This window comes from Mustelus asterias, chromosome 10 (assembly GCF_964213995.1).
Source record: "Mustelus asterias chromosome 10, sMusAst1.hap1.1, whole genome shotgun sequence".
NCBI classification, from domain to species: Eukaryota; Metazoa; Chordata; class Chondrichthyes; order Carcharhiniformes; family Triakidae; genus Mustelus; species Mustelus asterias.
Genome location: NC_135810.1, coordinates 63,754,539 through 63,779,294, shown reverse-complemented (window position 1 = coordinate 63,779,294; position 24,756 = coordinate 63,754,539). Strand labels below are relative to the sequence as shown.

At 38.4% G+C, this 24,756-nt stretch overlaps 1 protein-coding gene across 2 annotated transcripts in view; it reads right to left on the bottom strand.

The window, feature by feature from the left end:
• The window catches only part of LOC144499632 (cysteine and histidine-rich domain-containing protein 1-like), a 44,064-nt gene that overhangs the window by 2,884 nt on the left and 16,424 nt on the right, over positions 1-24,756 (bottom strand). For both annotated transcript variants that reach the window (XM_078221807.1, XM_078221806.1), the window contains 9 exons: positions 22,454-22,506; positions 20,133-20,189; positions 15,922-16,070; positions 13,816-13,919; positions 13,382-13,440; positions 10,057-10,127; positions 9,085-9,190; positions 2,418-2,537; positions 173-235 (listed from right to left, as the gene is read on the bottom strand). In XM_078221807.1, coding sequence (XP_078077933.1) covers positions 173-235; positions 2,418-2,537; positions 9,085-9,190; positions 10,057-10,127; positions 13,382-13,440; positions 13,816-13,919; positions 15,922-16,070; positions 20,133-20,189; positions 22,454-22,506 — 782 coding nt within the window. The remainder of the gene's footprint in view (positions 1-172; positions 236-2,417; positions 2,538-9,084; positions 9,191-10,056; positions 10,128-13,381; positions 13,441-13,815; positions 13,920-15,921; positions 16,071-20,132; positions 20,190-22,453; positions 22,507-24,756) is intronic.

Here is a 24,756-nt window from a genome sequence, read left to right as displayed (position 1 = left end):
GTGTTGCAGCGAGCAGAGAACCACAACTGAATTTATCTCAGCCCTAATGCTAAGAAAATATCCTTAGCAAAGTTATGATGCTGTCATTTCTAACTGAATTACAGAAAATGGGCATTTCTCAGTCAGTCAAAGCATTAATCACTTCTGAAAATCTTATATGATCTGTACTTACACCCCACAAGTTCATTTTGTGTTCAAAATGTTTTTCCCTTTCAAATAAAATGTGGATATTCAGCTGTAACATTAAAAACAATGACATTGATTTGCAGCATTAGAATACATTGGATTTTACACACAAAAATAAACATATTGTCCAAGAGGTCAGTGACAGTGCAGTTATACTTTCTGCTTCAGTGTTGCAACTACGACAGTGCAACACTACAGTGATCGTTAATATAAACAACGGATTGACAAGTCAAAGGGCATTTGTTAGCACCATGCAAGACTTACTGACTTGTCAAAATGTTCTTCGGTCAATAATTATATTTAATAAAATCTAACTCAAGTGTGCTGACTTTAGGTATTCAGAATGCCAAAAAATCATGCTTAGTAAAGAACAGGTTGTGCAATTATTAGTTGATAACCATCAAAAAAAGAAACTAGCTTCAATGCGCTGCAATAGAAATTTAATTCCTAATCAGGGTGCCTCATCTCCACTGCGTTTAACAGGGCTACTGGATCAGGCACTTCTATTTAATGGTGTCCTGAGAGAAACATTTGCACGGGCCTACAAAACAGGCACCTAGTTGCACATATGCATAGATACAAATGAAAATTGGTTGCAGATGATTTAAAAAATCATTCCATATTTCATAATTTAGTGTCTAAAAGGACTACCACAGGTTAACATTTATACAAAAACAGTTGGTCAGGTGCCAATTGCTGTATTTCCAGATTTGTTTTGTTTAAAACGTATTATCTAACAGATAGCAGAACTTTCCTTCAAGCAAAAAGCCTCATTTGTACAGATCTAAACTCTGAATCGGTTTGATAATTTTAATGACTATTATTTCCATTTGATAGACTCATTGCCACTATTGGTGTAGCTATTAATACATCAAATTGAGAAACAATGAATTGAAAATTACATTGAAAGGTTTAAATTTCATTAAGGCGAATTGCAAAATTTCTCATTTCAATTTTATTCCAGATCAGTCATTAAGTAAAATTTTCTTTCCTTACTTAAAACCTCACACGACAGAAACATATGCCTGCTGCCTACCTACATCCCAAGAGAAAATGGTTTTCACTGACAAAACAAGTCAGTAACCACAGGAAATGGATTGAAGATATTTGGCCAAAGGAATCAGAGGTAACATGAGGAAAATATTTACTTAATGAGTTTTGATGATTGGGAATGAAGAGGTGGTGGAAGCAGATTCAATAATAACTTCCAAGAGAGCTGGATAATATTTGAAGGATGAAAATTTGCAAGGCTGTGAGAAAATAGCAGGGGAATGAGACTAACTGAATAGTTCTTTGAAAAGACCAACACAGACAATGGGCTGAATGACCTCCTTCTATACCCAAAAGAGGAAATGTTAGAAAATCTCAGCAGGTCTGGCAGCATCTGTAAGGAGAGAAAAGAGCTAATGTTTTGAGTCTAGATGACCCTTTATCAAAGCTTTGATAAAGGGTCACCTATATTTGAAACATCAGCTCTTCTCTCCTTACAGATGCTGCCAGACCTGCTGAGATTTTCCAGCATTTTCTCTTTTGGTTTCAGATTCCAGCATCCGCAGTAATTTGCTTTTATTTTGGCCTCCTTCTATGTTGCATGATTCTATTATGATGAATTAAGACAGTTTAGTGCTTTCTGGCACGCTTGCAATGCAATTGAAGTAGCCAAGTGCAAAAATGGTCTGCAATTAAGCGACTTGCTTCACATTTTTATTGCAAGGTCACAGCATGAATCAAAGAGAGTGCAAATGGTCTATGACAAGATAAATATCCCTTACACTCCAATAATTTCTACAGTGAAAAGCTGAGTTACTGAATGACCATAACTACTGAAGCAACTTATTTAATTTCTTTAACTTAAGGATCCTACGTAGAGGTAGGATATTCACCAAGATTTATACATAACGCATGTTAAACTATGCATTTATAACAATGAAATTAGAAAACTTGAATGTTCTTTATTAATTCTAATAACTTGGGTTCAAGTTGAGCCAAAGTGGTTTTTGTAATAAGACAGTTATTCATAAGAGGAAAATTATCTTGTGCATTAATTCCTTACACAGGTCTGCTATCTATACAAGCACCTGAATTTGAGTCCACTGATATGAATCAACATGACAGCACATTTAAGAAAACAGCACATTTAACCAACACTTTCTTGGAAGAAAGCAGCTTTAATTATTTAGGCAAACTATTCTAAATCATATTATTGTAAAAGATATAACAGTTACACATACCACTGTGCTGTTAGCTTCAACATAACTCAGTTCTGGGATTGAGTTTTTGGCATAAATAGTAATTATGACTTGTCCTCCAGTTTGGTGCCAATCATGCCGGCATGGTACAATTTTATTGAGCTGTTAAAATAGAAACCATATAATGAATCTGCTAACTGCACATACAAGTCCAACAAAAATGCAGCTTAAAGTCAAAAAACTCTCCATTTATAGTCATATTTACAAGAACTGGTTTTATTTAAAAAAAAGACTTGGGCCTACTTGCCAGGTTCCTTCTAGTCAGCGCTGAGGTAATGTCATCAATAGTGACTCATTACATGCACCTTGAAACAATTCTACAGAAAATAGTGAAGATTAAATGACAGTGGGAACAAAGAGTCAACTCAGTGGCACCCATTCCCTGACCTGGGAAACCATGTTATTGGCCAACTATCAAGTGTCACCAGTCAAGAGACTGGTTTGCCAGAGCTGGGTGCCTCTGCATCGGTTCTCGAATCTGGTATTGCAGCGAGCACAGAACCACAACTGAATTTATCTCAGCCCGAATTCTAAGGAAATATCCTTAGTAAAGTTATGATACCGTCATTTTTAAACTAAATTACAGAAAACAGACATTACGTCAGAGAGGGAGTTAAAGGTTTCTGTATTCAAAATGAAGTTGGTTTCCATGTGTGTGGCCTGTGACTGATTTTGTCTGTGTGAATGGCCCTAGACAAGAAAAAGATTCCCAACCATGCTGTGGAAATAAAAGTAGAATGGGAAATGGTCTGTTGAGATTTTAAAGTTTAAAATATAATTGTTTACAAGATAAGTTAGTAATACATGCTCTAACCCATAAAGAATTTTGTTTAAAATGTGAAACATGATATAATTCCTTTATTAATGACAAGGCGTTTCAATTTTTTTTTGAAGTTACTGGTTTCCCTCACAATCATGAGCACAAATGCAGGCTTTTCCTTCATTAAGAAATTAAAAAATGCACAGCACTACTAACAGTTAAAAATTGCATACACTGGTGCTCCAAGATATAATGTGCCATCAATAGTTTTCTGTGAAAGAAGCTTCTCTTTTTCTAAATCCCTGCCAAAAACTTAATTAACTGGGATTAAAATGTCCAAACCACATTTCACATAAACTATGTCCGTGTATACTATTTAGTATAAAGTTACCTTAAAAGTAATTTTTATAGCAAATGTTTTTACAAGCAAAATTGTCCAGTTCCACATGTCATGAAATCATCAGCTCCCTCAGACATCTTACTAAACATTACAGAATAATTGATTTGCGCTATTCAGCCTCTTGAACCTGTTTCCCTATTTTATTAGATCATGGTTGATCTCTATCTTTAATTCCATTTGCCTGCTTTCATTGTTTGATTTGATTAATTATTGTCACATGTATTAACATAGTGAAAAGTATTGTTTTTTGCATGTTATACAGACAAAACATACCGTTCATAGAGAAGGAAATGAGAGAGTGCAGAATGTACTGTTACAGTTATAGCTAGGATGTAGAGAAAGATCAACTTAATGCAAGGTAAGTCCATTCAAAAGTTTGATAGCAGCAGGGAAGAAGCTGTTCTTGAGTCGGTTGGTACATGACCTCAGACTTTTGTATCCTTTTCCAAAAGGAAGGTGGTGGAAGAGAGAATGTCCGGGGTGCGTGGGGTCCTTAATTATGCTGGCTACTTTGCCAAGGCAGCAGGAAGTGTAGACAGAGTCAATGGATGGGAGGCTGGATTGCATGATGGATTGGGCTACATTCACGACCTTTTGTAGTTCCTTGCGGTCTTGGGCAGGGCAGGAGCCATACCAAGCTGTGATACAACCAGAAAGAATGCTTTCTATGGTGCATCTGTAAAAGTTGGAGAGAGTCGTAGCTGACATGCCAAATTTCCTTAGTCTTCTGAGAAAGTAGAGGCGTTGGTGGGCTTTCTTAACTATGGTGTCGGCATGGAGCAACCAGGACAGGTTGTTGGTGATCTGGACACCTAAAAACTTGAAGCTCTCGACCCTTTCTACTTCACCCCCATTGATGTAACAGGGGCATGCTCTCCTTTACGCTTCCTGAAGTCGATGACAATCTCCTTCGTTTTGTTGACATTTGAGGGAGGGATTGTTACCGCACCAGATTCTCTATCTCATTCTTGTACGTTGTCCCGTCATTGTTTGAGATCCAACCCACTACAGTGGTGTCGTCAGCAAACTTGAAAATGGAATTGGAGGGGAATACCTCCAATCTCTCACATAACCAAAACCTACCAATCTGCCTTGAAATTTAGACCCCTGGGTCCCCCTGCTGGAGCAGGGCCCCACCACCACCCGCCCCCCCCCCCCCCACCCCCACCCGCCCCCCCCCCCCCCCCCCCCACCCGCCCCCGCCCCCCCCCCCCCCCCCCCACCCCCAACAGAGCAGGGCCCGGGGTCCCCCGCTAAAGAAGGACCTGACAATCTCCAAATTCAATAAAACAAAAACTCAAGCAACCATCAGATTTGGTTTTGTTTTAGGAGGGTTTCGTGTCATCCAGCTGCGTTGGGTGACAAGTAGCAAAAACCCTCTCAAACCTCTGCCGATATTGCCCCGAGAAGGTAAACTACCCCTTTGAGGAATACTTCACAGAAGAGGCCATTTGGTCCATCACGTCTATATTAGCTCTCTGAAAGAGCAATTTACCTACTGTCCCTCCCCAGACTTCTCCCCATATCCCTGCACATGCTTTTTCAGATAAAAATCCAATCCCCCTTAAAAGCCTCGATTGGACCTGCCCCCCCATTTTCAAAGAAAAAATGAACAAAGATCAATACAGCACAAGATCAGATCCTCTGGCTGACTAAGCCTACGTCGATTTCTAACCTTTATTTAGACACACTACTCATTGCCCATACACAGTTTCTATCATTCTGTACATCTCCTGCTCATGTGTCTATCAAGGTACACTTTGAACATTACTAATGTGCCTGCTTCCACCACCCCCACTGGCAGCGCATTCCAGGCACCCACTACCCTCTATGTGAAAAACTTGCCCTGCACACTTCCCCTAAACTTACCCCTGTCACCTTGAACCTGTTCCCTCTAGTAGTTGACCGTTCCATTCTGGAAAGGAGCTTCTGACTACCCACCCTATCTATGCCTCATAATTTTGTTGACCTCGATCAGGTCACCCCTCAGCCTCCATCTTTCCAGCGAAAACAAATCCAAGTTTATCCAACCTCTCCTCATACCTAAAACCCCCCAGGCTAGGCAACATACTGGTAAATCTTTGCATCTTCTCCAGAACATCCACGTCATTCTGGTAGCGTGGTGACTAGAACTGCGCGCAATATTCCAAATGTGGCTGAACTAAAATTTTATAGAGCTGTAACATAACTTGCTAACTTTTATACTCAATATACTGGCTGATGAAGGCAAGCATGATGTATGCCTTCTTGATCACCTTATCCACCTGTGTTGCCACTTTCAGGGACTTGTGGACCAGAACGCCTAGGTCCCTCTGTATGGCGGTGCTTTCCAGATTCTCACCAATCACTGCATAAAAAGCCTTTCCCTGCGTCTCTTTTGCGGTTGCAAACTTCCTGAAATTTGTGCCCTATTGTTTTCAATCCTGCTACCAATGGGAACAATTTTCCCCTACCTACTCTCTCCAAACTTGTCAGGATTTAAAATACCTATATGCAATTTCCTCTCAACCTTCTCTTCTCCAAAGAAAAAGAATCGATCTAGGCAAGTGTAGTTCCTCGTCCCTGGAACCATTTTGTATGAATCTTTTCTGCATGCTAATAATATCTTCACATCTTTCTGAAAAGCATCATACCTAGAACTGGGCACAATGCTCCAATCAGGGCCAAACCAATGTTCTATGAGTTTATCATCTCCTTGCTATGCCCCTATTAATAAAGCCTAGGCTGTATGCTTCATTAATAATTCTCTCTACCTGTCCTGCCATCTTCAATGACTTATGCACACATACACAAAGGTTCTATGCTCCTGTCCCTTTAGAAATGTAGTTTGTTTTACATATTTTCTCCGCATTCTTCCTGACAAATCACTTCACTCTGCAATAAATTTCACCTGCCACTTGTCAGTCCATTCTACCAACCCATTTATGTCCTTTGAAGTTCTACATTATTCTCCTCACTGTTCACAATACTTCCAAGTTCTGTATCATCTGCAAGTTATGAAAATGTGTCCTGTGCACCTACTTCTAAATCGATCACTCAGGTCAGAACCCTTGCTTTTCCTGATATAAATAAATCTGTGGGCTCCACTAAGCCTTCCTCCAGTCTGAAAAACATCAACCACTAGTGTTTCCTGTCACGCAGCCAATTTCATATCCATGTTCCAACAATCCCTTTTATTCTATGCGTTCTTTTTCACTTTGCTCACAAATTTGTCATGCAGTACTATCAAATGCCTTTTTGAAGTCCATGCACACCCATACCAACAGCATTCTGCTCAACCATCTCTTCTTACCTCCTATTTATTGACTACAGCTCAGCCTTCAACACTATTATTCCCACGAAACTCATCTCCAAACTCTGTGGCCTGGGCCTCGGCACCTCTCTCTGCGACTGGATCTTGAACTTCCTAACTCTCAGACCACAAATCAGTAAGGATAGGCAACAACACCTCCTCCACGATCATCCACAACACGGGTGCCTCACAAGGCTGTGTTCTCAGCCCCCTACTGTACTCCTTATACATCTATGACTGTGTGGCCAAATTCCCCTCCAATTTGATTTTCAAATTTGCTGACAACACCACCGTAGTGGGTCGGATCTCAAACAATGATGAGACAAATACAGGAATGAGATAGAGAATCTGGTGAACTGGTGCGGCAACAATAATCTCTCCCTCAAAGTCAACAAAATGAAGGAGATTGTCATCGATTTCAGGAAGTGTAAAGGAGAACATGCCCCTGTCTACATCAATGGGGATGAAGTAGAAAGGGTTGAGAGTTTCAGGTTTTTAGGTGTACAGATCACCAACAACCTGTACTGGTTTCCCCCCCCATGCCGACACCATAGTTAAGAAAGCCCACCAACGCCTCTACTTTCTCAGAAGACTAAGGAAATTTGGCATGTCAGCTACGACTCTCACCAACTTTTACAGATGCACCATAGAAAGCAATCTTTCTGGTTATATCACAGCTTGACGTGGCTCCTGCTCTGCCCAAGGCCGCAAGGAACTACAAAAGGTCGTGAATGTAGCCCAATCCATCTCGCAAACCAGCCTCCCATCCATTGACTCTGTCTACACTTCCCGCTGCCTTGGCAAAGCAGCCAGCATAATTAAAGACCCCACGCACCCCAGACATTCTCTCTTCCACCTTCTTCCTTCGCAAAAAAGATACAAAAGTCTGAGGTCACGTACCAACCCACTCAAGAACAGCTTCTTCCCTGCTGCTGTCAGACTTTTGAATGGACTTACTTTGCATTAAGTTGATCTTTCTCTGTACCCTCGCTATGACTGTAACACTATATTCTGCACAGTCTCGTTTCCTTCTCTATGAACAGTATGTTTTGTCTGTATAACGCGGAAGAAACAATACTTTTCACTATGTTAATACATGTGACAATAATAAATCAAATCAAAAAACTTCAGCAATTTAAACACTATTTTCCCGTAACAAATCCACACTGAATTTTCATTAATTAAACTACATTCGGCCAGATAACCATAATTTTGTCCCGAATTGTCATTTCTAGAAGCTTCCCCACTGAGAACCTATCAGCACTGTTGAGCTGGAAAATCAAGTCTCAATACCTGTCACATAGTGCACGAGAGTCTCAACATACTGCATTGAGACTGCTACTTAAGCACGAGTTTCTAAATTTGCACATTTGTTACTCTGTTATTTAATCAATTACCCGAATAAAAATGAAGTAATCACTAATGCACTATTTCTACCCTTATCACCAATTCCCTCCCTTATTGTATCCTAGCAGTCAGAGTAAGACCATGCAAAATATCAGTGGCCTGGTCAACCCTAATCAAATCATACATCCTGCTTAATTCCACCTCAGTTCACCTGCTGATACCTTCACCCCATCAGATCTCCTCAATTTCCGCCAGTCTTGTATTTAACTCCTGCACCTTATTGTCCTCCAACTCTGGAGCGCTTTGCTTCAATTCACCACATTTCTGGTGGCAGAATCTTGAAATCCATCCCTAAAGCCACATTACATCCCCTTCTTAAAACAAGTCTTTTCAAAAAGCTTGCACTCAATCTTTTTTGCAACGGTTGATGTGTACACTCTCGTTTAGTTCTTTTTATTGGTTTTCTTCTCCCCTTCAGATCATGAAGGTGCTATACAAATGAGCTGGTCAAAAGTATTTTGCTCACCTTTGTATGTTATGGCAAAAAGAATATACAGTGGAGCCCCGATTTAGCGCGAAATCGGATATTACGCGATCGTGCGATGGGCCCTTTTTTTTACTATTTCCGGTTTAGTGAATTAGCGCAACCCTGATAACATTCGCGATCACATTTTATGGACCCCAACCATCGTGTTAAAACAGGGCTCCACTGTAATTAGAAAGTAATAGTTTGGAAATATTTATATATTTTGCTATTGTAAATAATCATGTTGGAGAATGAACCGTTTTGTTTTAATCAAGGAAATGTTTCTAAATCGTTTGTCAAAATGAAAAACTGAGCCAGACTTACTGCAGTTGCTTTGGTCCACATGTGCTTGCTCTGTGCACAGCCACCTTGGGCTATAAAAGAATTGAAATCGGAAGTTTTTCTCTTACAGCAGCTCCAATATTTCATTCTGGGAAGAGGTTAACAGTAGATATTTTAAATTATGAATTGCAAAATTGAGGCAAAGCATCAGTTGAGAAAAATATAAACTTAAATTCAGTTACATAGTAACCAATGAGAGCTTTTTTCTACTGAATTGGAGTGAGATTCTTAATATCTGATATATGTACAGTTATCAGATCTCACTCATTTAAACTTTGAAACCATTCGTTGGAGACATTCTGACAGCAGACAACTAACACAAAAGCCCCAGAACTAATTGTGTCATTTGGGTGCAATTATCTATTCTCTTATCTGTTCATTTTAGCATGAAAGTATTTATTTAAAAATTATTCATTCAAGTGTGATGCAGGTATTGCTGGTACGGCTAGTATTTATTGCCCATCATTGCCCAAAAATGCTAATCCTACAAGTAGAAGGTGCTGGTTTTTGCAGTGGTGAAAAGGGATAAACAAAAAATGATAAAATCTGTTCCAGAGGCTAAAACAATGAACAAAAGTAAAACAACAAATGAAAATATAAAGTACTAACAATAACATTTACCTGGCTGAGAGAGAGAGAGAGAGAGAGATAGCTTTACGAGGTTCAGGGAAGATACTGCACCTACTGAGTGCCGTGCAGCAGGCGATACGGGCACCCAATGACCTTGCACATCAGAAATTTCATGGCAGGTTTGACCCCAAAAGCTTAAAATCCGAGCTTCTAATGAGATTTCCACCATGGACCAGCATAAACCTTGTACTCCCCCCCAGCAAATCACGTACAAAACCTCTACTACTGATTTTCTGCTCCCATAATCAGCCAAGAAACAGGAGAAAAATTACAACCTCTACTGTATTATTGATGTGGAACACAGCAAAGAGAAACCATACATACCCTTCGTGGAAAATGGGCACTCCAGAGTGATAAACACATACCTCTTCATTGCTGCCTGCATCTAGAAAAGTCTTCAGGGAGTGAATGAGGGCAAAATTTAAAGAAGGTAAATCAGAAAAAATCTTAGACCGATTTGGTAAAAAATATATTTGAAAATGTATTTCTCCAAACTGGTTTATGTTTTGACCATTAGAAATTTCAGTTTGCCATAATAGTGATGTAACAGCAAATTAACATACTTTTGAATGTGGCAATTTCACTATTCTGGAATCATCTCTAAAAAACTATGCAGTCAATAAACACATTACAATTCTTTTTAAATTATAGCAGTTCAGATTGCCTTGAACTTATATTGGTATCTAAAGAGAAACCAAGGTCATACAATTAGATTTAAACAGAGGTAAAAGAGCATAAAACATTAGAAGTTCAACAGGAATCAGTGCTCAGAATGCAAAATAAAAATCCCATCATTTCATAAGTGAAGATTCCTCATTTCTTTAATGTATCCTCCATAACCCAGTAAGTCCTTTGCAAAGTTTGATGACCAAATATCTAACTGCAACAAGCCCTTTAGGCTTGTGCAAAGGTTAATTCATCAATTTCTTAATAATAACTTCAGTATAACAGTTCATTGCAATAAAAATATTTTGACAATTTCTGAACAAGTAATAGTTCGCAAATAATTAATATAGTCTCATAGAAGACAGAAATAATATGGAAAGTAGGTGAATGCAAGTTACTGAAGATCACTTTTTCCCCTTCAATATGGGCAAAAAAAACCTTATTTCACAACAGTCATACTTTCCTCAGGTTCAACTACAAAATCCTAGGCAATGAAGTATCATGCTTTCACATGGCCTTCTTTCAATCTTCAGAAGTGATACAGCAGCCTATGCTTAAAGTATGGACCAACTTTATTATATATACACAAGTGAATATTTAAGTGATATGCAAATTAATTTACAGTGGAATGCCTTGCCTCATTCAAGCAAGCAAAACAATTAAAAGCTTGCAGCTCTAAGGAATATTCTACTATACATGGCTTTCAAACAGACTATTATGGTACTGAACCAGACTCCCAGGTTTGGGTTCAATTTAGTTAGGGACCAGTAACTCTTTGTACAAAACAGACTAAAGTTGAAATTAAACACGCTTGCTAAAATGCTACAATATTCTACAGGTTTTGATCAAACAAAAAAATGCACTTTCCAAGTCAGAAAGATAAAACCATCTACAATATCTATCTTGCATTCTAAAATTCAGGGTTAATATGAATTAACAAGCAAACAGTGGTTGAATGCACCTCAATTCACAATAAATAGCAAATGTGACCAAGACAGATTTTCTCAGCAACCCAGCCAAACGTCAACAAACACCATGTCAACCAACCTCATTGAAAATCTGTCTCCCTCAAGAGAGACTCAAAGCTTTTCATTTTCAAAAATCAAACCTCTGAATTCCTCCCAGCTGCTCCGTTTCAGAATGCCTCAACAACTGCATGTCTCCCAGGGTTCCAATATCGCCTCGAGACTCAATTCCCCTGGATGTTTAAGTCTGCACTACAACTCCCAAAACAAAACTCTTCGGGCTGCATTTCTTTGTAAGCAGCATAGATACCTCATCTCCAACTCTCCAGCTAAGTATGCCCACCTACTGTTTTATGATCTTACCTTTCTACCTGTTAACTCCTTAAGTCAGTGGTTCCCAAACTTTTTTCACTGGGCTGCACTTTTGGAATAAAAATTTGCTTACGCCACACCGAATTTTTTATTGATAAGAAATACATTCAAAAACAAAAAGAAATAACTCCTAGCAGTGCTTGATTCATAACACAGAAGACAACTACTTTATAATATGATCATGGGACATCCAGAAAGTATAAAACAATGCTTGTTTAAACCATGTTTAAATGTTTCTTTAATTGTCCTTGAATCTTCCCGCCACACTTGCCATCCTCTCTCGCCGCACCGGTGTGGTGCGCCGCACCCTTTGGGAACCACTGCCTTAAGTCAACATGACCCTAACCTTTAAGTATAATAGTCTTCAAGCTACTTTTGCTGCAACATACCATATTCTACAGCTAAACTAAAATATTCTCAGAACTAAAGATTACATCTAAAATCTTACTGTGATTTATGAACCAGGGTATTTACAACAATATACAACATTTCTGTAAGTGCCAAATACTTCTAAACTGACTTTAATATAAGATTTAAAATGTTCCTCTCATGAGATCAAATGGTCAACTACTTTCTTTCAGAAAACCCAGAATGCTAAGAGTCAAAGAAGTCTCTCATGCCACAAAAATTACAGGACATATTTTGTTTTAGATAGCTGATCTCTGATTCAAAAAGTGACTGAGAGTCAGAACTGAAACATTCCTGAAGTTGTATTCATATAATGAAAGCTTAAAGGAAGTTAAAACTAGAGGACACAGCCTCAAAATAAAGGGGGGTCGGTTTAAGACAGAGTTGAGGAGGAACTTCTTCTCCCAGAGGGTGGTGAATCTCTGGAATTCTCTGCCCACTGAGGTGGTGGAGGCTACCTCGCTGAATATGTTTAAAGTGCGGATGGATGGATTCCTGAGCGGTAAGGGAATTAAGGGTTATGGGGATCAGGCGGGTAAGTGATACTGATTCACGTCAGATCAGCCATGATCTTATTGAATGGCGGGGCAGGCTCGAGGGGCTAGATGGCCTACTCCTGCTCCTATTTCTTATGTTCTTATGTTCTTATACCTGTGCGCACACTCTATCGGGTTTTATAAATTTCCATGTTTACAGTTATAATGGCACACCAATTTCATCCTTCCATCAAAACTGACACTGTAACAAGTCAGTTTGGACTTGCTCAGTTCCTCAGACTTCACTTCAGAAGATCATGTTTTCTAACCAATTCCATTTCTCTGCTTCTCAAAGTGTGCAAACTGTTGCTGTTTAACAAGACTATATTAAAAATGACAACGTATGACTTTAAAGACTGAATTATATCTGTGCACTGTATCTAATTATTTTCTTCCCTCTGACTAAGTCATACATTTCCTGATGTGTGCAATATCACAGAAGGCTAATCAACATACTGGCTGTAGTTATGATCCGCTTTTATTGAAAAATAGCAAATCTTAATTCTGTAAAGGAATGAATCATAATTCACCCAGAAAAGGGTCACTATTTAAGAAATCCAGATTGCTGCACAGCCATTTTGATAATAACCTAATCTCAATTTATTATTTTTAAACATATCCTTTAATTGGAAAAGATAGCATATTCCAAAAAAATCAAAAAACATTTGATAGCAGGGTTTAGTTCGCCTTGAATTTGCTTACCTTGTTACAACCTGCATTTTTACATGTGGTCCCAACCTTTATTTCATCACTATCCTCTTCTAGAAAAGACAGAATTTTTTTAGTATGCAACCATTCAATATTGAGGGAATGGATAGGGAGGAAATTTACATTTTTGCAATTCCCCTGGGCATTTTAATGCTGTAATTTCATTGTGCTGCAATCCCTATCTTTCATGTCAAGAGCAGACACTGATTTTATACAAATATAAGAACTTACTTTTATGCCAATTTTTGCCACTATAAACATTTTATGCAACAGTCAACAAAAATCATAAACTCGTATTTTCTCTTGACAAAGAAAAAAAGATCCATCAGTGATACTTCTGATTTAAAAGTTTCTATCTACCCAAATTCAAAGTGCAAAGAATAGTTTAAAACTACGTACTGCAGCTTGCAATGTCCAAAATAATTCACCTTTATTTGTTGGTCCATTGTCAGCAGTCAACTTGAGTTTTTCTAGTGATTGCTTCAATGATGAAGAAACCTTTTGCTCCAACCTTACCAAAGGGGTATCTGGGCTTTTAGGAACAAAAAAATACATTTTTATTGGGTTGTGACTGAGTACATTCAGCTTTTTAATAAAATGTGAACTGAATCCAGTTCACTTGTCCTTTGTTTTGTTAGTAAGAATCTATGACAAGTGTTCAAGTGCATGTCATGTTCATTGACATAATAGCCCATCAAAGAGCAACAGGCATATTGCAGAGCTTCAAAAATTCAGTCAAAAATGATCATGATGTTATTTTCAGAGCCAGCCAAATCCCAGAGGGAAACTTGTCTTACTGATTATAACCTTTAACTATACAGATCTCAGGAGCATAGAATTCCAATAGGACATTTGGGATTTTAAAAAATATTTTAAAATTTATTAATAAGAAAACCCAAGCACAAGATTAAAGTTAGTTAAAATAGCCATACAAAACTCCCCCCAAAAAATCTACTTAAAACACACAAGTATGCACCTTCCTGGCAACACTCCCTTAAGGTTTCTAACAATTCAGCAATATTACTCACTATGTCACTATAGTAATGGCATACCACACAATTAAACTGTCTTCTACACTTGCTGCAGAAATCCAAGAAAATTCATAAACAAGTCTGTTATTTTCTGATTTAGGAATGGCTGGTTCAGGTTTTACATCTTCTCTCAGCACAGAGCTGTTCCCAGGATGTATTCCCCACTTAGTCAACATAACCCTGAAATGTTCTTTTCCCCTTTCATCTTTGATTTCATTGTCCTCAGCATCTCTTCGAACTCAACTTTTCCAAGAATACAAAAGTCTTTCATGTCTTATTATTGCCTCTACTCTCAGGTCAGATAAAATTGAATAAACTTACCTCGTCCACTTTTGGAAGTCGCAAACGTTTCTTACTCTCCTTGGAAATCCACTTCACCGTGGCCTTATTTTACAATTTTATACATTTAACAGTTTTACCCCTTTCATCTCTCAACTCTCCCAAATACCTTCTCTATTAATCTTTTGCCAGCTTAATTAAACCATTTACATACACAGCCTTCTTTATAGAACACAATATTTCTCCAAAATATTTTAAAAATAGGATCCATCCTCACAGGATTTACAGCCAGAGGCCAATTTGGAACATGGCACCCAAATCCAGAATACACAGCTAACACACCCAAGAGGAAACAATAAAAATAGTTTTTGTTTTAAGTATTTTTTTTTAGGGAATATAGATTAAAATAATACAAACTCCTGCCTTAGATTTTCTTGCTCTTGTCCCAAGGCAAAAGGATTATTCCACTATTTAGCAAATCTGGGCATTCTTCAGCCTAGATAGAAACGGTTTGCAAAATAGCATTGGGTGTTGCAGGAGAGGTTCATCCAGTCCTATTCAACATCCAAGTAGAACCTACCAACAATGCCAATAGTCAGAAATAGTCCAACTCTTTCTACACTTATCCCAACACAAAAAATACAATACAACTATTAGTGAACAAAATTCCTAATTAATATTCCATTAATAAATCTACTTAAAGGTTTGTTCCAGTGTTACAACATTGGAACTACAGGTTTTAACAAGGCTTAATATTTGGAGAATAAATTTTTTTACTCCAAAAACAAACAAAAATTTAGAGGGCCTTCAGCAACCTTGGTTAGGTAAAAATAAGAGTACTTCAGTGTATTGAGTCATTACTCTAAATAGTTTAGTTGGTGCTTATAAAGCCGGTCAAAACAGTATTTTCTTTGGAGATCAGGAATACAAATTGGTATTCCACACCATTTCTAATGTATATTCCAAGAGAAGTATTCATCGTTCATCCTATGGTTCACTATACATGAAATTTGGTACAAGTTTCAGATCGTGCGAAGCACAGACTTGCCTATGGAGCTATATTTGTATAGGGCATAAGTAAATAATTCTACAAAGCAGCACAAATTAACTGTACAATTAAAACAGAACTCAATTGCTGATTTCACAATAATTTGGTATGTAATCAAAACAAATGAAAGTAGGATTGTATTTCTCATTCTTTTCCATTTTATGTAAGAGATTTACCTTGGTCTTGTTACTGCTTCAACTGGTCTTCGGCTCTGCATAACATATTCATTATTCTTAGGTTTTAGTTGTGGTTCTGCTGAAGTCTTCATTTCAGATTTAATAAGCTCAGGAGGCTTTTCATTGGAGTGCTTTCCTTTTGTACAACCCTAAAAAAGTAAAATAAAATTCTGGCTTTCGAGCATAACAAAATTTGGTCGCCTTCAAAACACCGACTCTGATATTGCAGTGAGTGCTGACCACAAAGAAAGCTAACAAAGATTTAACTCATTTTATGGATTTCCAGATTTTTATGTTAATTTCAACTGGCTCCCATCTATAGGGGATCTCTGGCATCCAGGTCACGGAAGTCAAGCAGGCTGAGCAACTAATTATACAAACTCTCAGAGGTATCAAATGAGGAAGTAAAAAGCACTGATTATCATTTACTTTTCAATAAAAGGTGAGGACATACACATGGAATTAAAGTAGAAACTTAAATGTCAAACTAAAAAAAAAGGAATTATCATGGAATAAAGAGAATGACACTCCAGACTTCTAACAGTCTTTCAGGACTACAGAGGTTGTCCAGAAGTAATTATAACTTCAATCACACATCATTCAACAGCAAAAATAGTGCACAAGTTGTTAAAGTTCATGACAAATTACTGATTCAGCCGAGTGCATCTTGGTAATGATAAAAACAAGTGAACGTACTCGACTCCCCCACATTAGTGGATTGGTTGCTCTGCTCAATTTGAATAACATAGCATCGAACTATCCTCCTACAATTGAACCTTCTGGGAAAATCTGCCTCAGTAACTTTCCTTAAAAAAAAACAATAACACATTTTGGTCCTTTCCTCACCTTTGGTGAGTTCAAACAAAAGGAAAGGTGCATACCAGCCACCAAGTAGCATTGACTCCACAATAGGAGTTGTGAGCATTGTGAGCATTATTAAATTATGGAGACAGGCCAAGGAAATCACAAACTGTTTTCCGAATTTGGGAAAATAACTTCAATACTATCTTAACTACCTTCCATCTCTGATGCATCAAAAAAGCTTGAACAATCTTTTACCTAAAACCCAAAGTTTAAATGCCATTCTATTCCAAAACCTTTCTATCCAGAAATAGTCTATATTTCCCCAAAACTATAGTCGCTCACACACATCATTAGGATTTTGCTGCACTACGGTTGTTCAAACTTTAAAGTGACTACATACTAAGCTCTCTAATTGTTTTAAGATTTGGCACTTTACTTGAATGCTTTCCCCACTGCAGAGAGACAAAATATGTGAATGTTGTGAAGTCACACTCCCACAATACATTATTAATGAGTAAACACTAGCAGCTCGTGTTCAAATTTCAAATCGCCAAAACACAACAGATGCCCCTTTTAGTGTGTTAATGAGACATGGTTATCTTGATGTAATGTAATCCCAGATGGTGACGATTCAAATTAAGTCTGAGGTTGACCCAGTGTGAGAATGTCAAAGATGAAAGGAAGAAAAGAATGCAATCTTCTCTTCAGATCAAGTACCTCTTACATTACCAGAATAAAAGAGGCACTATGTACCTTGTCTCTGATTTCCCTGTTTTATTGTGCACCTTGACTACTGCAGAGCCATATATCATCAGTCAATGTCACTTTTTAATTGCAACCTTTTCTGGGCAATTTTTTGCGAACCAGTCAATGTCACTCTTTAATTACCACCTTTTAAGGGCAACTAGGGAATTCATATAGGTTCTTTTGTCTTATTGCAATTACTTATAACCATATCTTACTGATAACCATGTCTTATTGTTTTTTTTTGGGGGGGGGGGGAAGACATACATAACACTGTTTACCGATATATATTAGTTCAACTTAGCTCTTAGAAACATTGATATCTGAAAATATGACAGACATTTAGAGCTATTTTAATTATAACTAATTCAGAACAAATTACCACAAGCAACTGCTGTTCACACTGAGTGACAGAAATAACTAATATGCGAAATGACAGACTATTGAAAAAGAACACTTTTGATTTTGAGTGTTTATAATCAGTCTTTGGATGTACCAGAAAATTGTAAGCTTCAATGTGCTGCTTTGCATTGTCTATTTCCAGCAGGCAAAGACAAGAGGGGCTCACAGGGACTTTTGTCAGGGATATTTCCAAAAAGACTTTTTTAAAGCCTGTCAAAGGTTCAAAATTCTTCATAATTTTGCAACAGTTCATCATGTAAGATATTGCCCTGCCTTGATATCTCTGTTTTGCATATCTGCAACTATATTAGCTGCAATTTAAATAACATTAGCTTTAACCTGTGTATGTTCCTGGTGTTTAAAATGGTGTTAAGATTAATTGTTGCCCTTTCCAATTCATATCATGCACAAGAGTGCAAATTTCAGTTTGCATAAGGATAAACCAATGGAAATATATTTTTGCTGTAAATCAGAGTTAAAAATAAACTTTCACCCCAAATGTCACTGAAACCACTAATGATAAAGTTCACCTTCAGTTTCAAGACGACAACCATCATCATACCAAAGAAAAGCAGACAATAGCCTTAATGACTATTGTCTGGTGGCTCTGACATTCATCATTATGAAGTTCTTTAAAAGGTTAGTCATGGCACAAATGAATTCCTGCCTCCAGACTGCTTGGATCCACTACAGTTTGCCTATCACCACAACAGGTCCACAGCAGACGCCATCTCCCTGGCCCTATACTCAACCCTGGAATACCTAGATAACAAAGACTCCCATCTCAGACTACTATTCAGACTACAGTTCAGCTTTTAACACCATTATTCCTACGAGACTCATCTCCAAACTTTGTGGTCTGGGGCTCGGCTCCTCCTCCACGATCATCCTAAACATCGGTGCACTGCAAGGCTGTGTGCTCAGCCCCATACTACTCCTTATACACCTTTGACTGTATGGCCAAATTCCCCTCCAACTCAATTTCCAAGTTTGCTGACGACACCACTGTTGTGGGTCGGATCTCAAACAATGATGAGACACAATACAGGATAGAGAATCTGGTGAACTGGTGCGACGACAATAGTCTCTTCCTCAATGTCAACAAAACAAAAGTGTGGTGGAGGGCATGCCCCTGTTTACATCAATGGGGTCAAAGTAGAAATGGTTAAGAGCTCCAGGTTTTTAGGTGTCCAGATCACCAGCAACCTGTCCTGGTCCTTCCACACGGATGATATAGTTAAGCAAGCCCACCAATGCCTCTACCTCAGGAGATTAAGGAAATTTGGCACGTCCGCTACAACTCTAACCAACTTCTACAGATGCACCATAGAAAGCATTCTTTCCAGTTGTATCACAGCTTGGTATGGCTCTTGCTCTGTCCAAGACTGCAATAAATTATAAAGGGTTGTGAACGAAGCCCAGCCCCATCATTCAAACCAACCTCCCATCCCTGGACACGGTCTACACTTCCCGCTGCCTCATAAAAGCAACCAGCATAATCAAGGACCCCATGCACCTCAGACATACTCTCTTCCACCTTCTTCCATCGGGAAAAAGATACAAAAGTCTGAGGTCACGTACCAACCAACTCAAGAACAGCTTCTTCCCTGCTGCCAGATTTTTGAATAGACCTACCTCACATTAAGTTGATCTTTCTCTACACCCTAGCTATGACTGTGACATTATATTCTGAATTCTTTCCTTTCCTGTGTACGGTATACTTTGTTTAGTGTGCAAGAAACAATACTTTTCACTGTATACTAATACATGTGACAATAATAAATCAAATCAAAAAAACCTAAATTTTTGCAAAGTAGAGATAACCAAAAAGCAATGCTTGGACTTGATAAATGAAAGAAGTTGGTCACTCCAGACCAGTGATTGTAAACATATTTAAGTTGGAACACAAATGCAAAGTTTTAGTGGCTAACATTTTATATGTATATATAAATAAAACACTGGTAAGTTTAGATTTCTTCTTTGTGGCCCCAATGCAGGCTATCAGGGGAGGGAGAAATAAATCAAATGCATTCAGAAAGGAGTTTAATTTTGTACCAATTTATTTGTTGTGTGTGTTAAGCCATATACTGGGACCAGACTTCATGTTGAATATCGCGCCTCTGCTTTTAATTTCTATGCTTTGCCCCACAAAAGTTTATCGGTATCAAACTTCCAGGCTGTCATGACATCAGGAAGTAAAGGAGTTCAAATCAAACAGCAAAGGAATGAAAATATTTCAGCAACATCTGAAAGAAACTTACCACAATATTCAAGAAATCAGAGAAATCTCTAGTGCGTCTCTTACAACAAGACCAACCCTGCAGAACAAAAAAACCTTACAAGTCACATAATAATGCAAGCAATTGTTATTTTTGCTAAATTTACTTTAAAAGCATGTCAGTCATGATCTCAGCATTTTGTATGCCAGTGGTGGAAGTTTATAACAACTACTGAGAGGTAGTTTCAGAAGAATGCCAGATTTAAAGGGAAATGCAAAATATTGATCTCGGGTGGAAAAACCTTAAATTGTCTATAATGAATTTGACTTTTACTGTATTGAGTCATATTAACCCTGATCTTAAACATAACCTGCAATTGAAGCAGAATAGCTTTTAAAATAAGAACTACTGTCCAATGAGTTACTTTGAATCCTAAATATATCCACTCGTGGCATCTCCAAATTATACTGCATCCTTCAGCTGGAGCTTTTTGGGGGAGCTCTACTTCAACACATAGTAACTACGCTAATTTCAGGTATCAGAATTATAGCGTGAAATTTCCCAAGCCAATAAGTTACACCAAAATTAAATGGGAAAGTAATGTGCATTTTGTCACTGGCAATATAAATGAAAACCATGATGTTGGAAATGCAAGTTCTGTGTTAAAAAAACAGTATGGTTTAAACGAAACCAATGTGGTACATGAAGCTAGGTGGAGGGAGATGGCAGAGACATGAAGTGGCACCTCCACTGCCTTCAAGACAGCACAGCTGCTTATTATATACAAAAGCACTTGTTGCTACGCCAGTGCTGTGCTTCATTCAAGAGTTTACAAATTCTTAAATTTCTCTCAGAAATTGGAATGTAATTTTAATGAAAGGAACATTTGTACAGGGTTCTCCATACAGAATATTTTGAAAAGCAATTTGTTAAAGACAGCAAAGTTTTCAAAACAGAATGTCTTATAATTTTTGTATTGGGCAAGCTAAGATAGTAGAGACAAGCAATTGCTGCTTTACAGGAGTTTTAATGAATGCTATCGTTCCATATTCTGAGAGAGGAGTGCCCCCATTCCCACAATGAGACTGAAATCCAAGAGATCCAGGTTCAAAAGACTGTGGCCCAGGAGGTGGAGGATTGTGGGTCACTGGTAAAAACATGGGAGCAGAAGACTCGAGAATCAGAAGGAAGAGCACCTTGTCCTTTTCAATCACCTTCCCCTACTGAGCTGGCAGATGAGGGCAAAAAAAACCACTAAAGCCACTCTCTCCCTTCACGACACAAAGTGCATTTCTTTGCCATCATCAGGCTCTATTCTGAGTCACCCAGCTTGCCCATTGCAAGCATTACTGTGGAGATTTAGCTCTGGATTAAGCCAGCAACCAAAGGCCAGCGAACTCATCAGTTCAATACTAATTCTGGGGGTAAAGGAGACTCGAACCAGATTGAAGGATATTAGCACTTTTCAAAGAGACTAGCTAAGGTGGCCATAAACTAGTGAGTCATGAAGCTCCAAGCTGACATGCATAATTATTGGGGGTCTGTTATGGTGTTCAATACAAACATCAAGGGGGAATATTGGAATTGTGTCAACCAAGACAGCAGGTGGTGGCTGAATTGTAGCATGCAACTGATCCCCAATCAGGAGACAAATGGGGACCTGTAAGACTGCAACTCTCATGCCCTAGGATGAAAGATCAGAAGGCAGCTCAAATAATGGCAGTCTATCAAAAAGGATAACTGAGGCATTTCAGGATTTGGCTGCTGTCAAGAGTGAGACTCTGGATCCAAAACCAATTGGAAGAGCCACTGGTGCAGACAAAATGCCGATCACTTTCTGCATCTAAGGGAACAGTATCAATATTCCAGTAAGTATGATGCCACATGTGCAGGACAGGCAAAATCGATTTCCCTCATGAAGGGCAAGTAGCAACAATTCTTTTATCTGCCATGAGAAGAGATTCTACATAGTCCATCACTTCTCAACATGGAAACTAGAATCCACAATTTCTCACTTTTATATAGTCTTCAGAATTGTCACCATTATTAAATTTAGTTTTATTGCTGTTGTCATTATATTTTGTATGCTCTGACCAGCAACCAAAGGCCAGCGAACTCTGCCATGCCATAACTAGCATTTAACAGATGCACTGCCTGATTTGGACAACTAGTAAAACCCAATTTTCCATATGCTAATATTGATATTTATCACTTCAGTTGATCTTTTAAGGATAATAAAAAAACTCTCATGCGAGTCATCTATGACATCACCAAGTAGTCAACATTTCAACTTAGGCAGCCAACAGCTGTACATAAACTATTCAATTCTTAAAACTGAAAATTATAGGAAACAGATTTCCTACCTTCAGTGCATCATGAAACACAGGTACACCAGGGTGATACGTGCAAGCATTTTCTGAAAAGAAAAATATCCATTGATTATCCATTTAATGAAGAAGCTATTTTAAGAAATTGCTGAGCTAGTGGAACTCCAGTGGCATTAATCATGGTAATTCACATAGCTTCCCAATGCCTCACAGAAAAGATCGAATGTCGCTTGAAACTGCAAGTCACATAGGAGATAGCAGGTCAAGTCAAAAAGCTAAGCTTAAACCGTGTTTTCATGTGGGGAGAGAAAGGTAGAAAGCTGTAAAGGTCGAGGGGGAAATTCCAGAGATTACTAATGAGTCAAGAGACAAAGTATGCGCGCCAATGGGTCACTGACGTGACCTCCCCATGGTGTATGCCTGGGCGGGTCTTATTACATATGCATAATTCCAGACATTAGGGGCTAGCTAACATGGCTGCCAATGATGCAGCAGTGAAAACTGTGGATAGGCAAGGTGTCAGATTGAGAGTACAGAGACCTTGGGAGGATTGCAGGACTGTAAGAGTTGGATAAAGAAGAATTTGAAAACAAGGATGAGTATCATATAATTGAGGCATTGCCAGACCTGGAGCCAACAACCCAAGTCAAGAGTACTGGGTAGTGCAAGAATGTTATACCATCTAATACATAAAGCATTATTCTGCTACAATGCTACATTTATGTTCATTTTAAACATTGTTAAAACTAATGGCTCAGAAAAACTGAAAATGTCCAGTATATTTCAACCCCTTTAGATGGATCTGCAAATAGGAAACTCAGTGTAATCAGTAGCCTGTCCCAATTAAGTACTCTTTTGCATGAAAACTCACCATTTCAGATTTCCCTATCTACAGAGAATAATTTCGCTGATATCATCCTCAGGACCATTAGCAGCTCTATAAAAATTATGTAGATTGCATTCTAATCTGTGAACTTTCTAAAGAATTATTTGTGAAAGGAGAAAAAAAAAGAAACATCAACTCCTGCTGCTGACCAGGAGTTAGGAACAGGTGGACATGTTGCACTCAGCCTAAACCATCAGCTCCTACATTACAGGATAACTTTGGAATATTGAACAGCTGAAATAGAGGAGCAATTGGATTTTTTAAATTGCACAAGTCATACCACAATTTCCTTTGATGAGAAATAATCATGGATTGTAATAATAAATTTTAAAATTAGTATTTTATACCATATTGCTACACACAATGTAGAATTCTGTATTCTCCTGTATTGACACATGGATTTTAACTAAATACATGAAGACTGTCAAAACTCTCAATGAAATTGAACACCAGCGCTCCTATGTTTGTATTGCAATTAATTGAGAATAAACCCAATTAAGCAAAAAAAATAGCTTGCAGGGAGGCAGCAGTTGCATTCTGTCAAAAGTGTGATCTTACGCCCTCATCCGCTTTTCAGCAAGGTGAGGCCATAAAATCAGGAGTGAGTCAACAAAGGGGAATGGGCACGAATTTTCACAACAATTCCCATCTTAATTCCAGACGCAATGTGGAGCTCGCCCAAAATGGGTGAGACATCAATTAGTATGCTTTGCATGCATTTCAATACAATGAACATGCTACACTCTCAATCATCCCACCTCACATACCTTAATGGCCTCATTGGGGGCAGCTCAGACCAGCAAGGAAAATACCTGCTCTATAAAAGTCTGCTGCAGGCGCAACAGCACTGAGGATGAGTGAGGAAGTAGGTCGCTCTGACCACAGGGCTTCATGCTACAGGGGGTGAGGGGGGATGTCACTGAAACGGCCATGTTGCATTTCGGGGTGTTGGGGGTGCAAGGTGCCACTCATGGAATCCTGCCTCTTCACCTAGCACTGACAGCAGGCAGCCTCAGGACATTGGGGGAGGGGGGAGGGGTCAGCTTGAATGTTTTTTTCTTGCACTAATTGCATACGTTACCACATTTGGAGTCACTGAAAGAAACAGATCCGAAACTCTCCTGTTTTCATGCTCATTCTGGACTTTGAAATTTGTTTTTCATAAGATCGCAACCCCCACCCCACCTCCGGTGTCTCATTTATGTTCCCAAACACACAGTTACCTCTGGAGTCCAGACCTCCAAAACCAAGAATATCCACTGTCTGGAATTATTTTTCATTAGCCCTTGTGACTCTCAGACTGCAATAAATAATTCAATTGTAAACTCACATTTTCCCAAATTAGAGTCAGGTTCCAATGATAAAGAACTACGGGGATTGTATTCTAATCTGTGAACTTTCTAAAGAACTGCTTGTAGAAAGGAGAAAAAAAAAGAAACATTAACTCCTACTG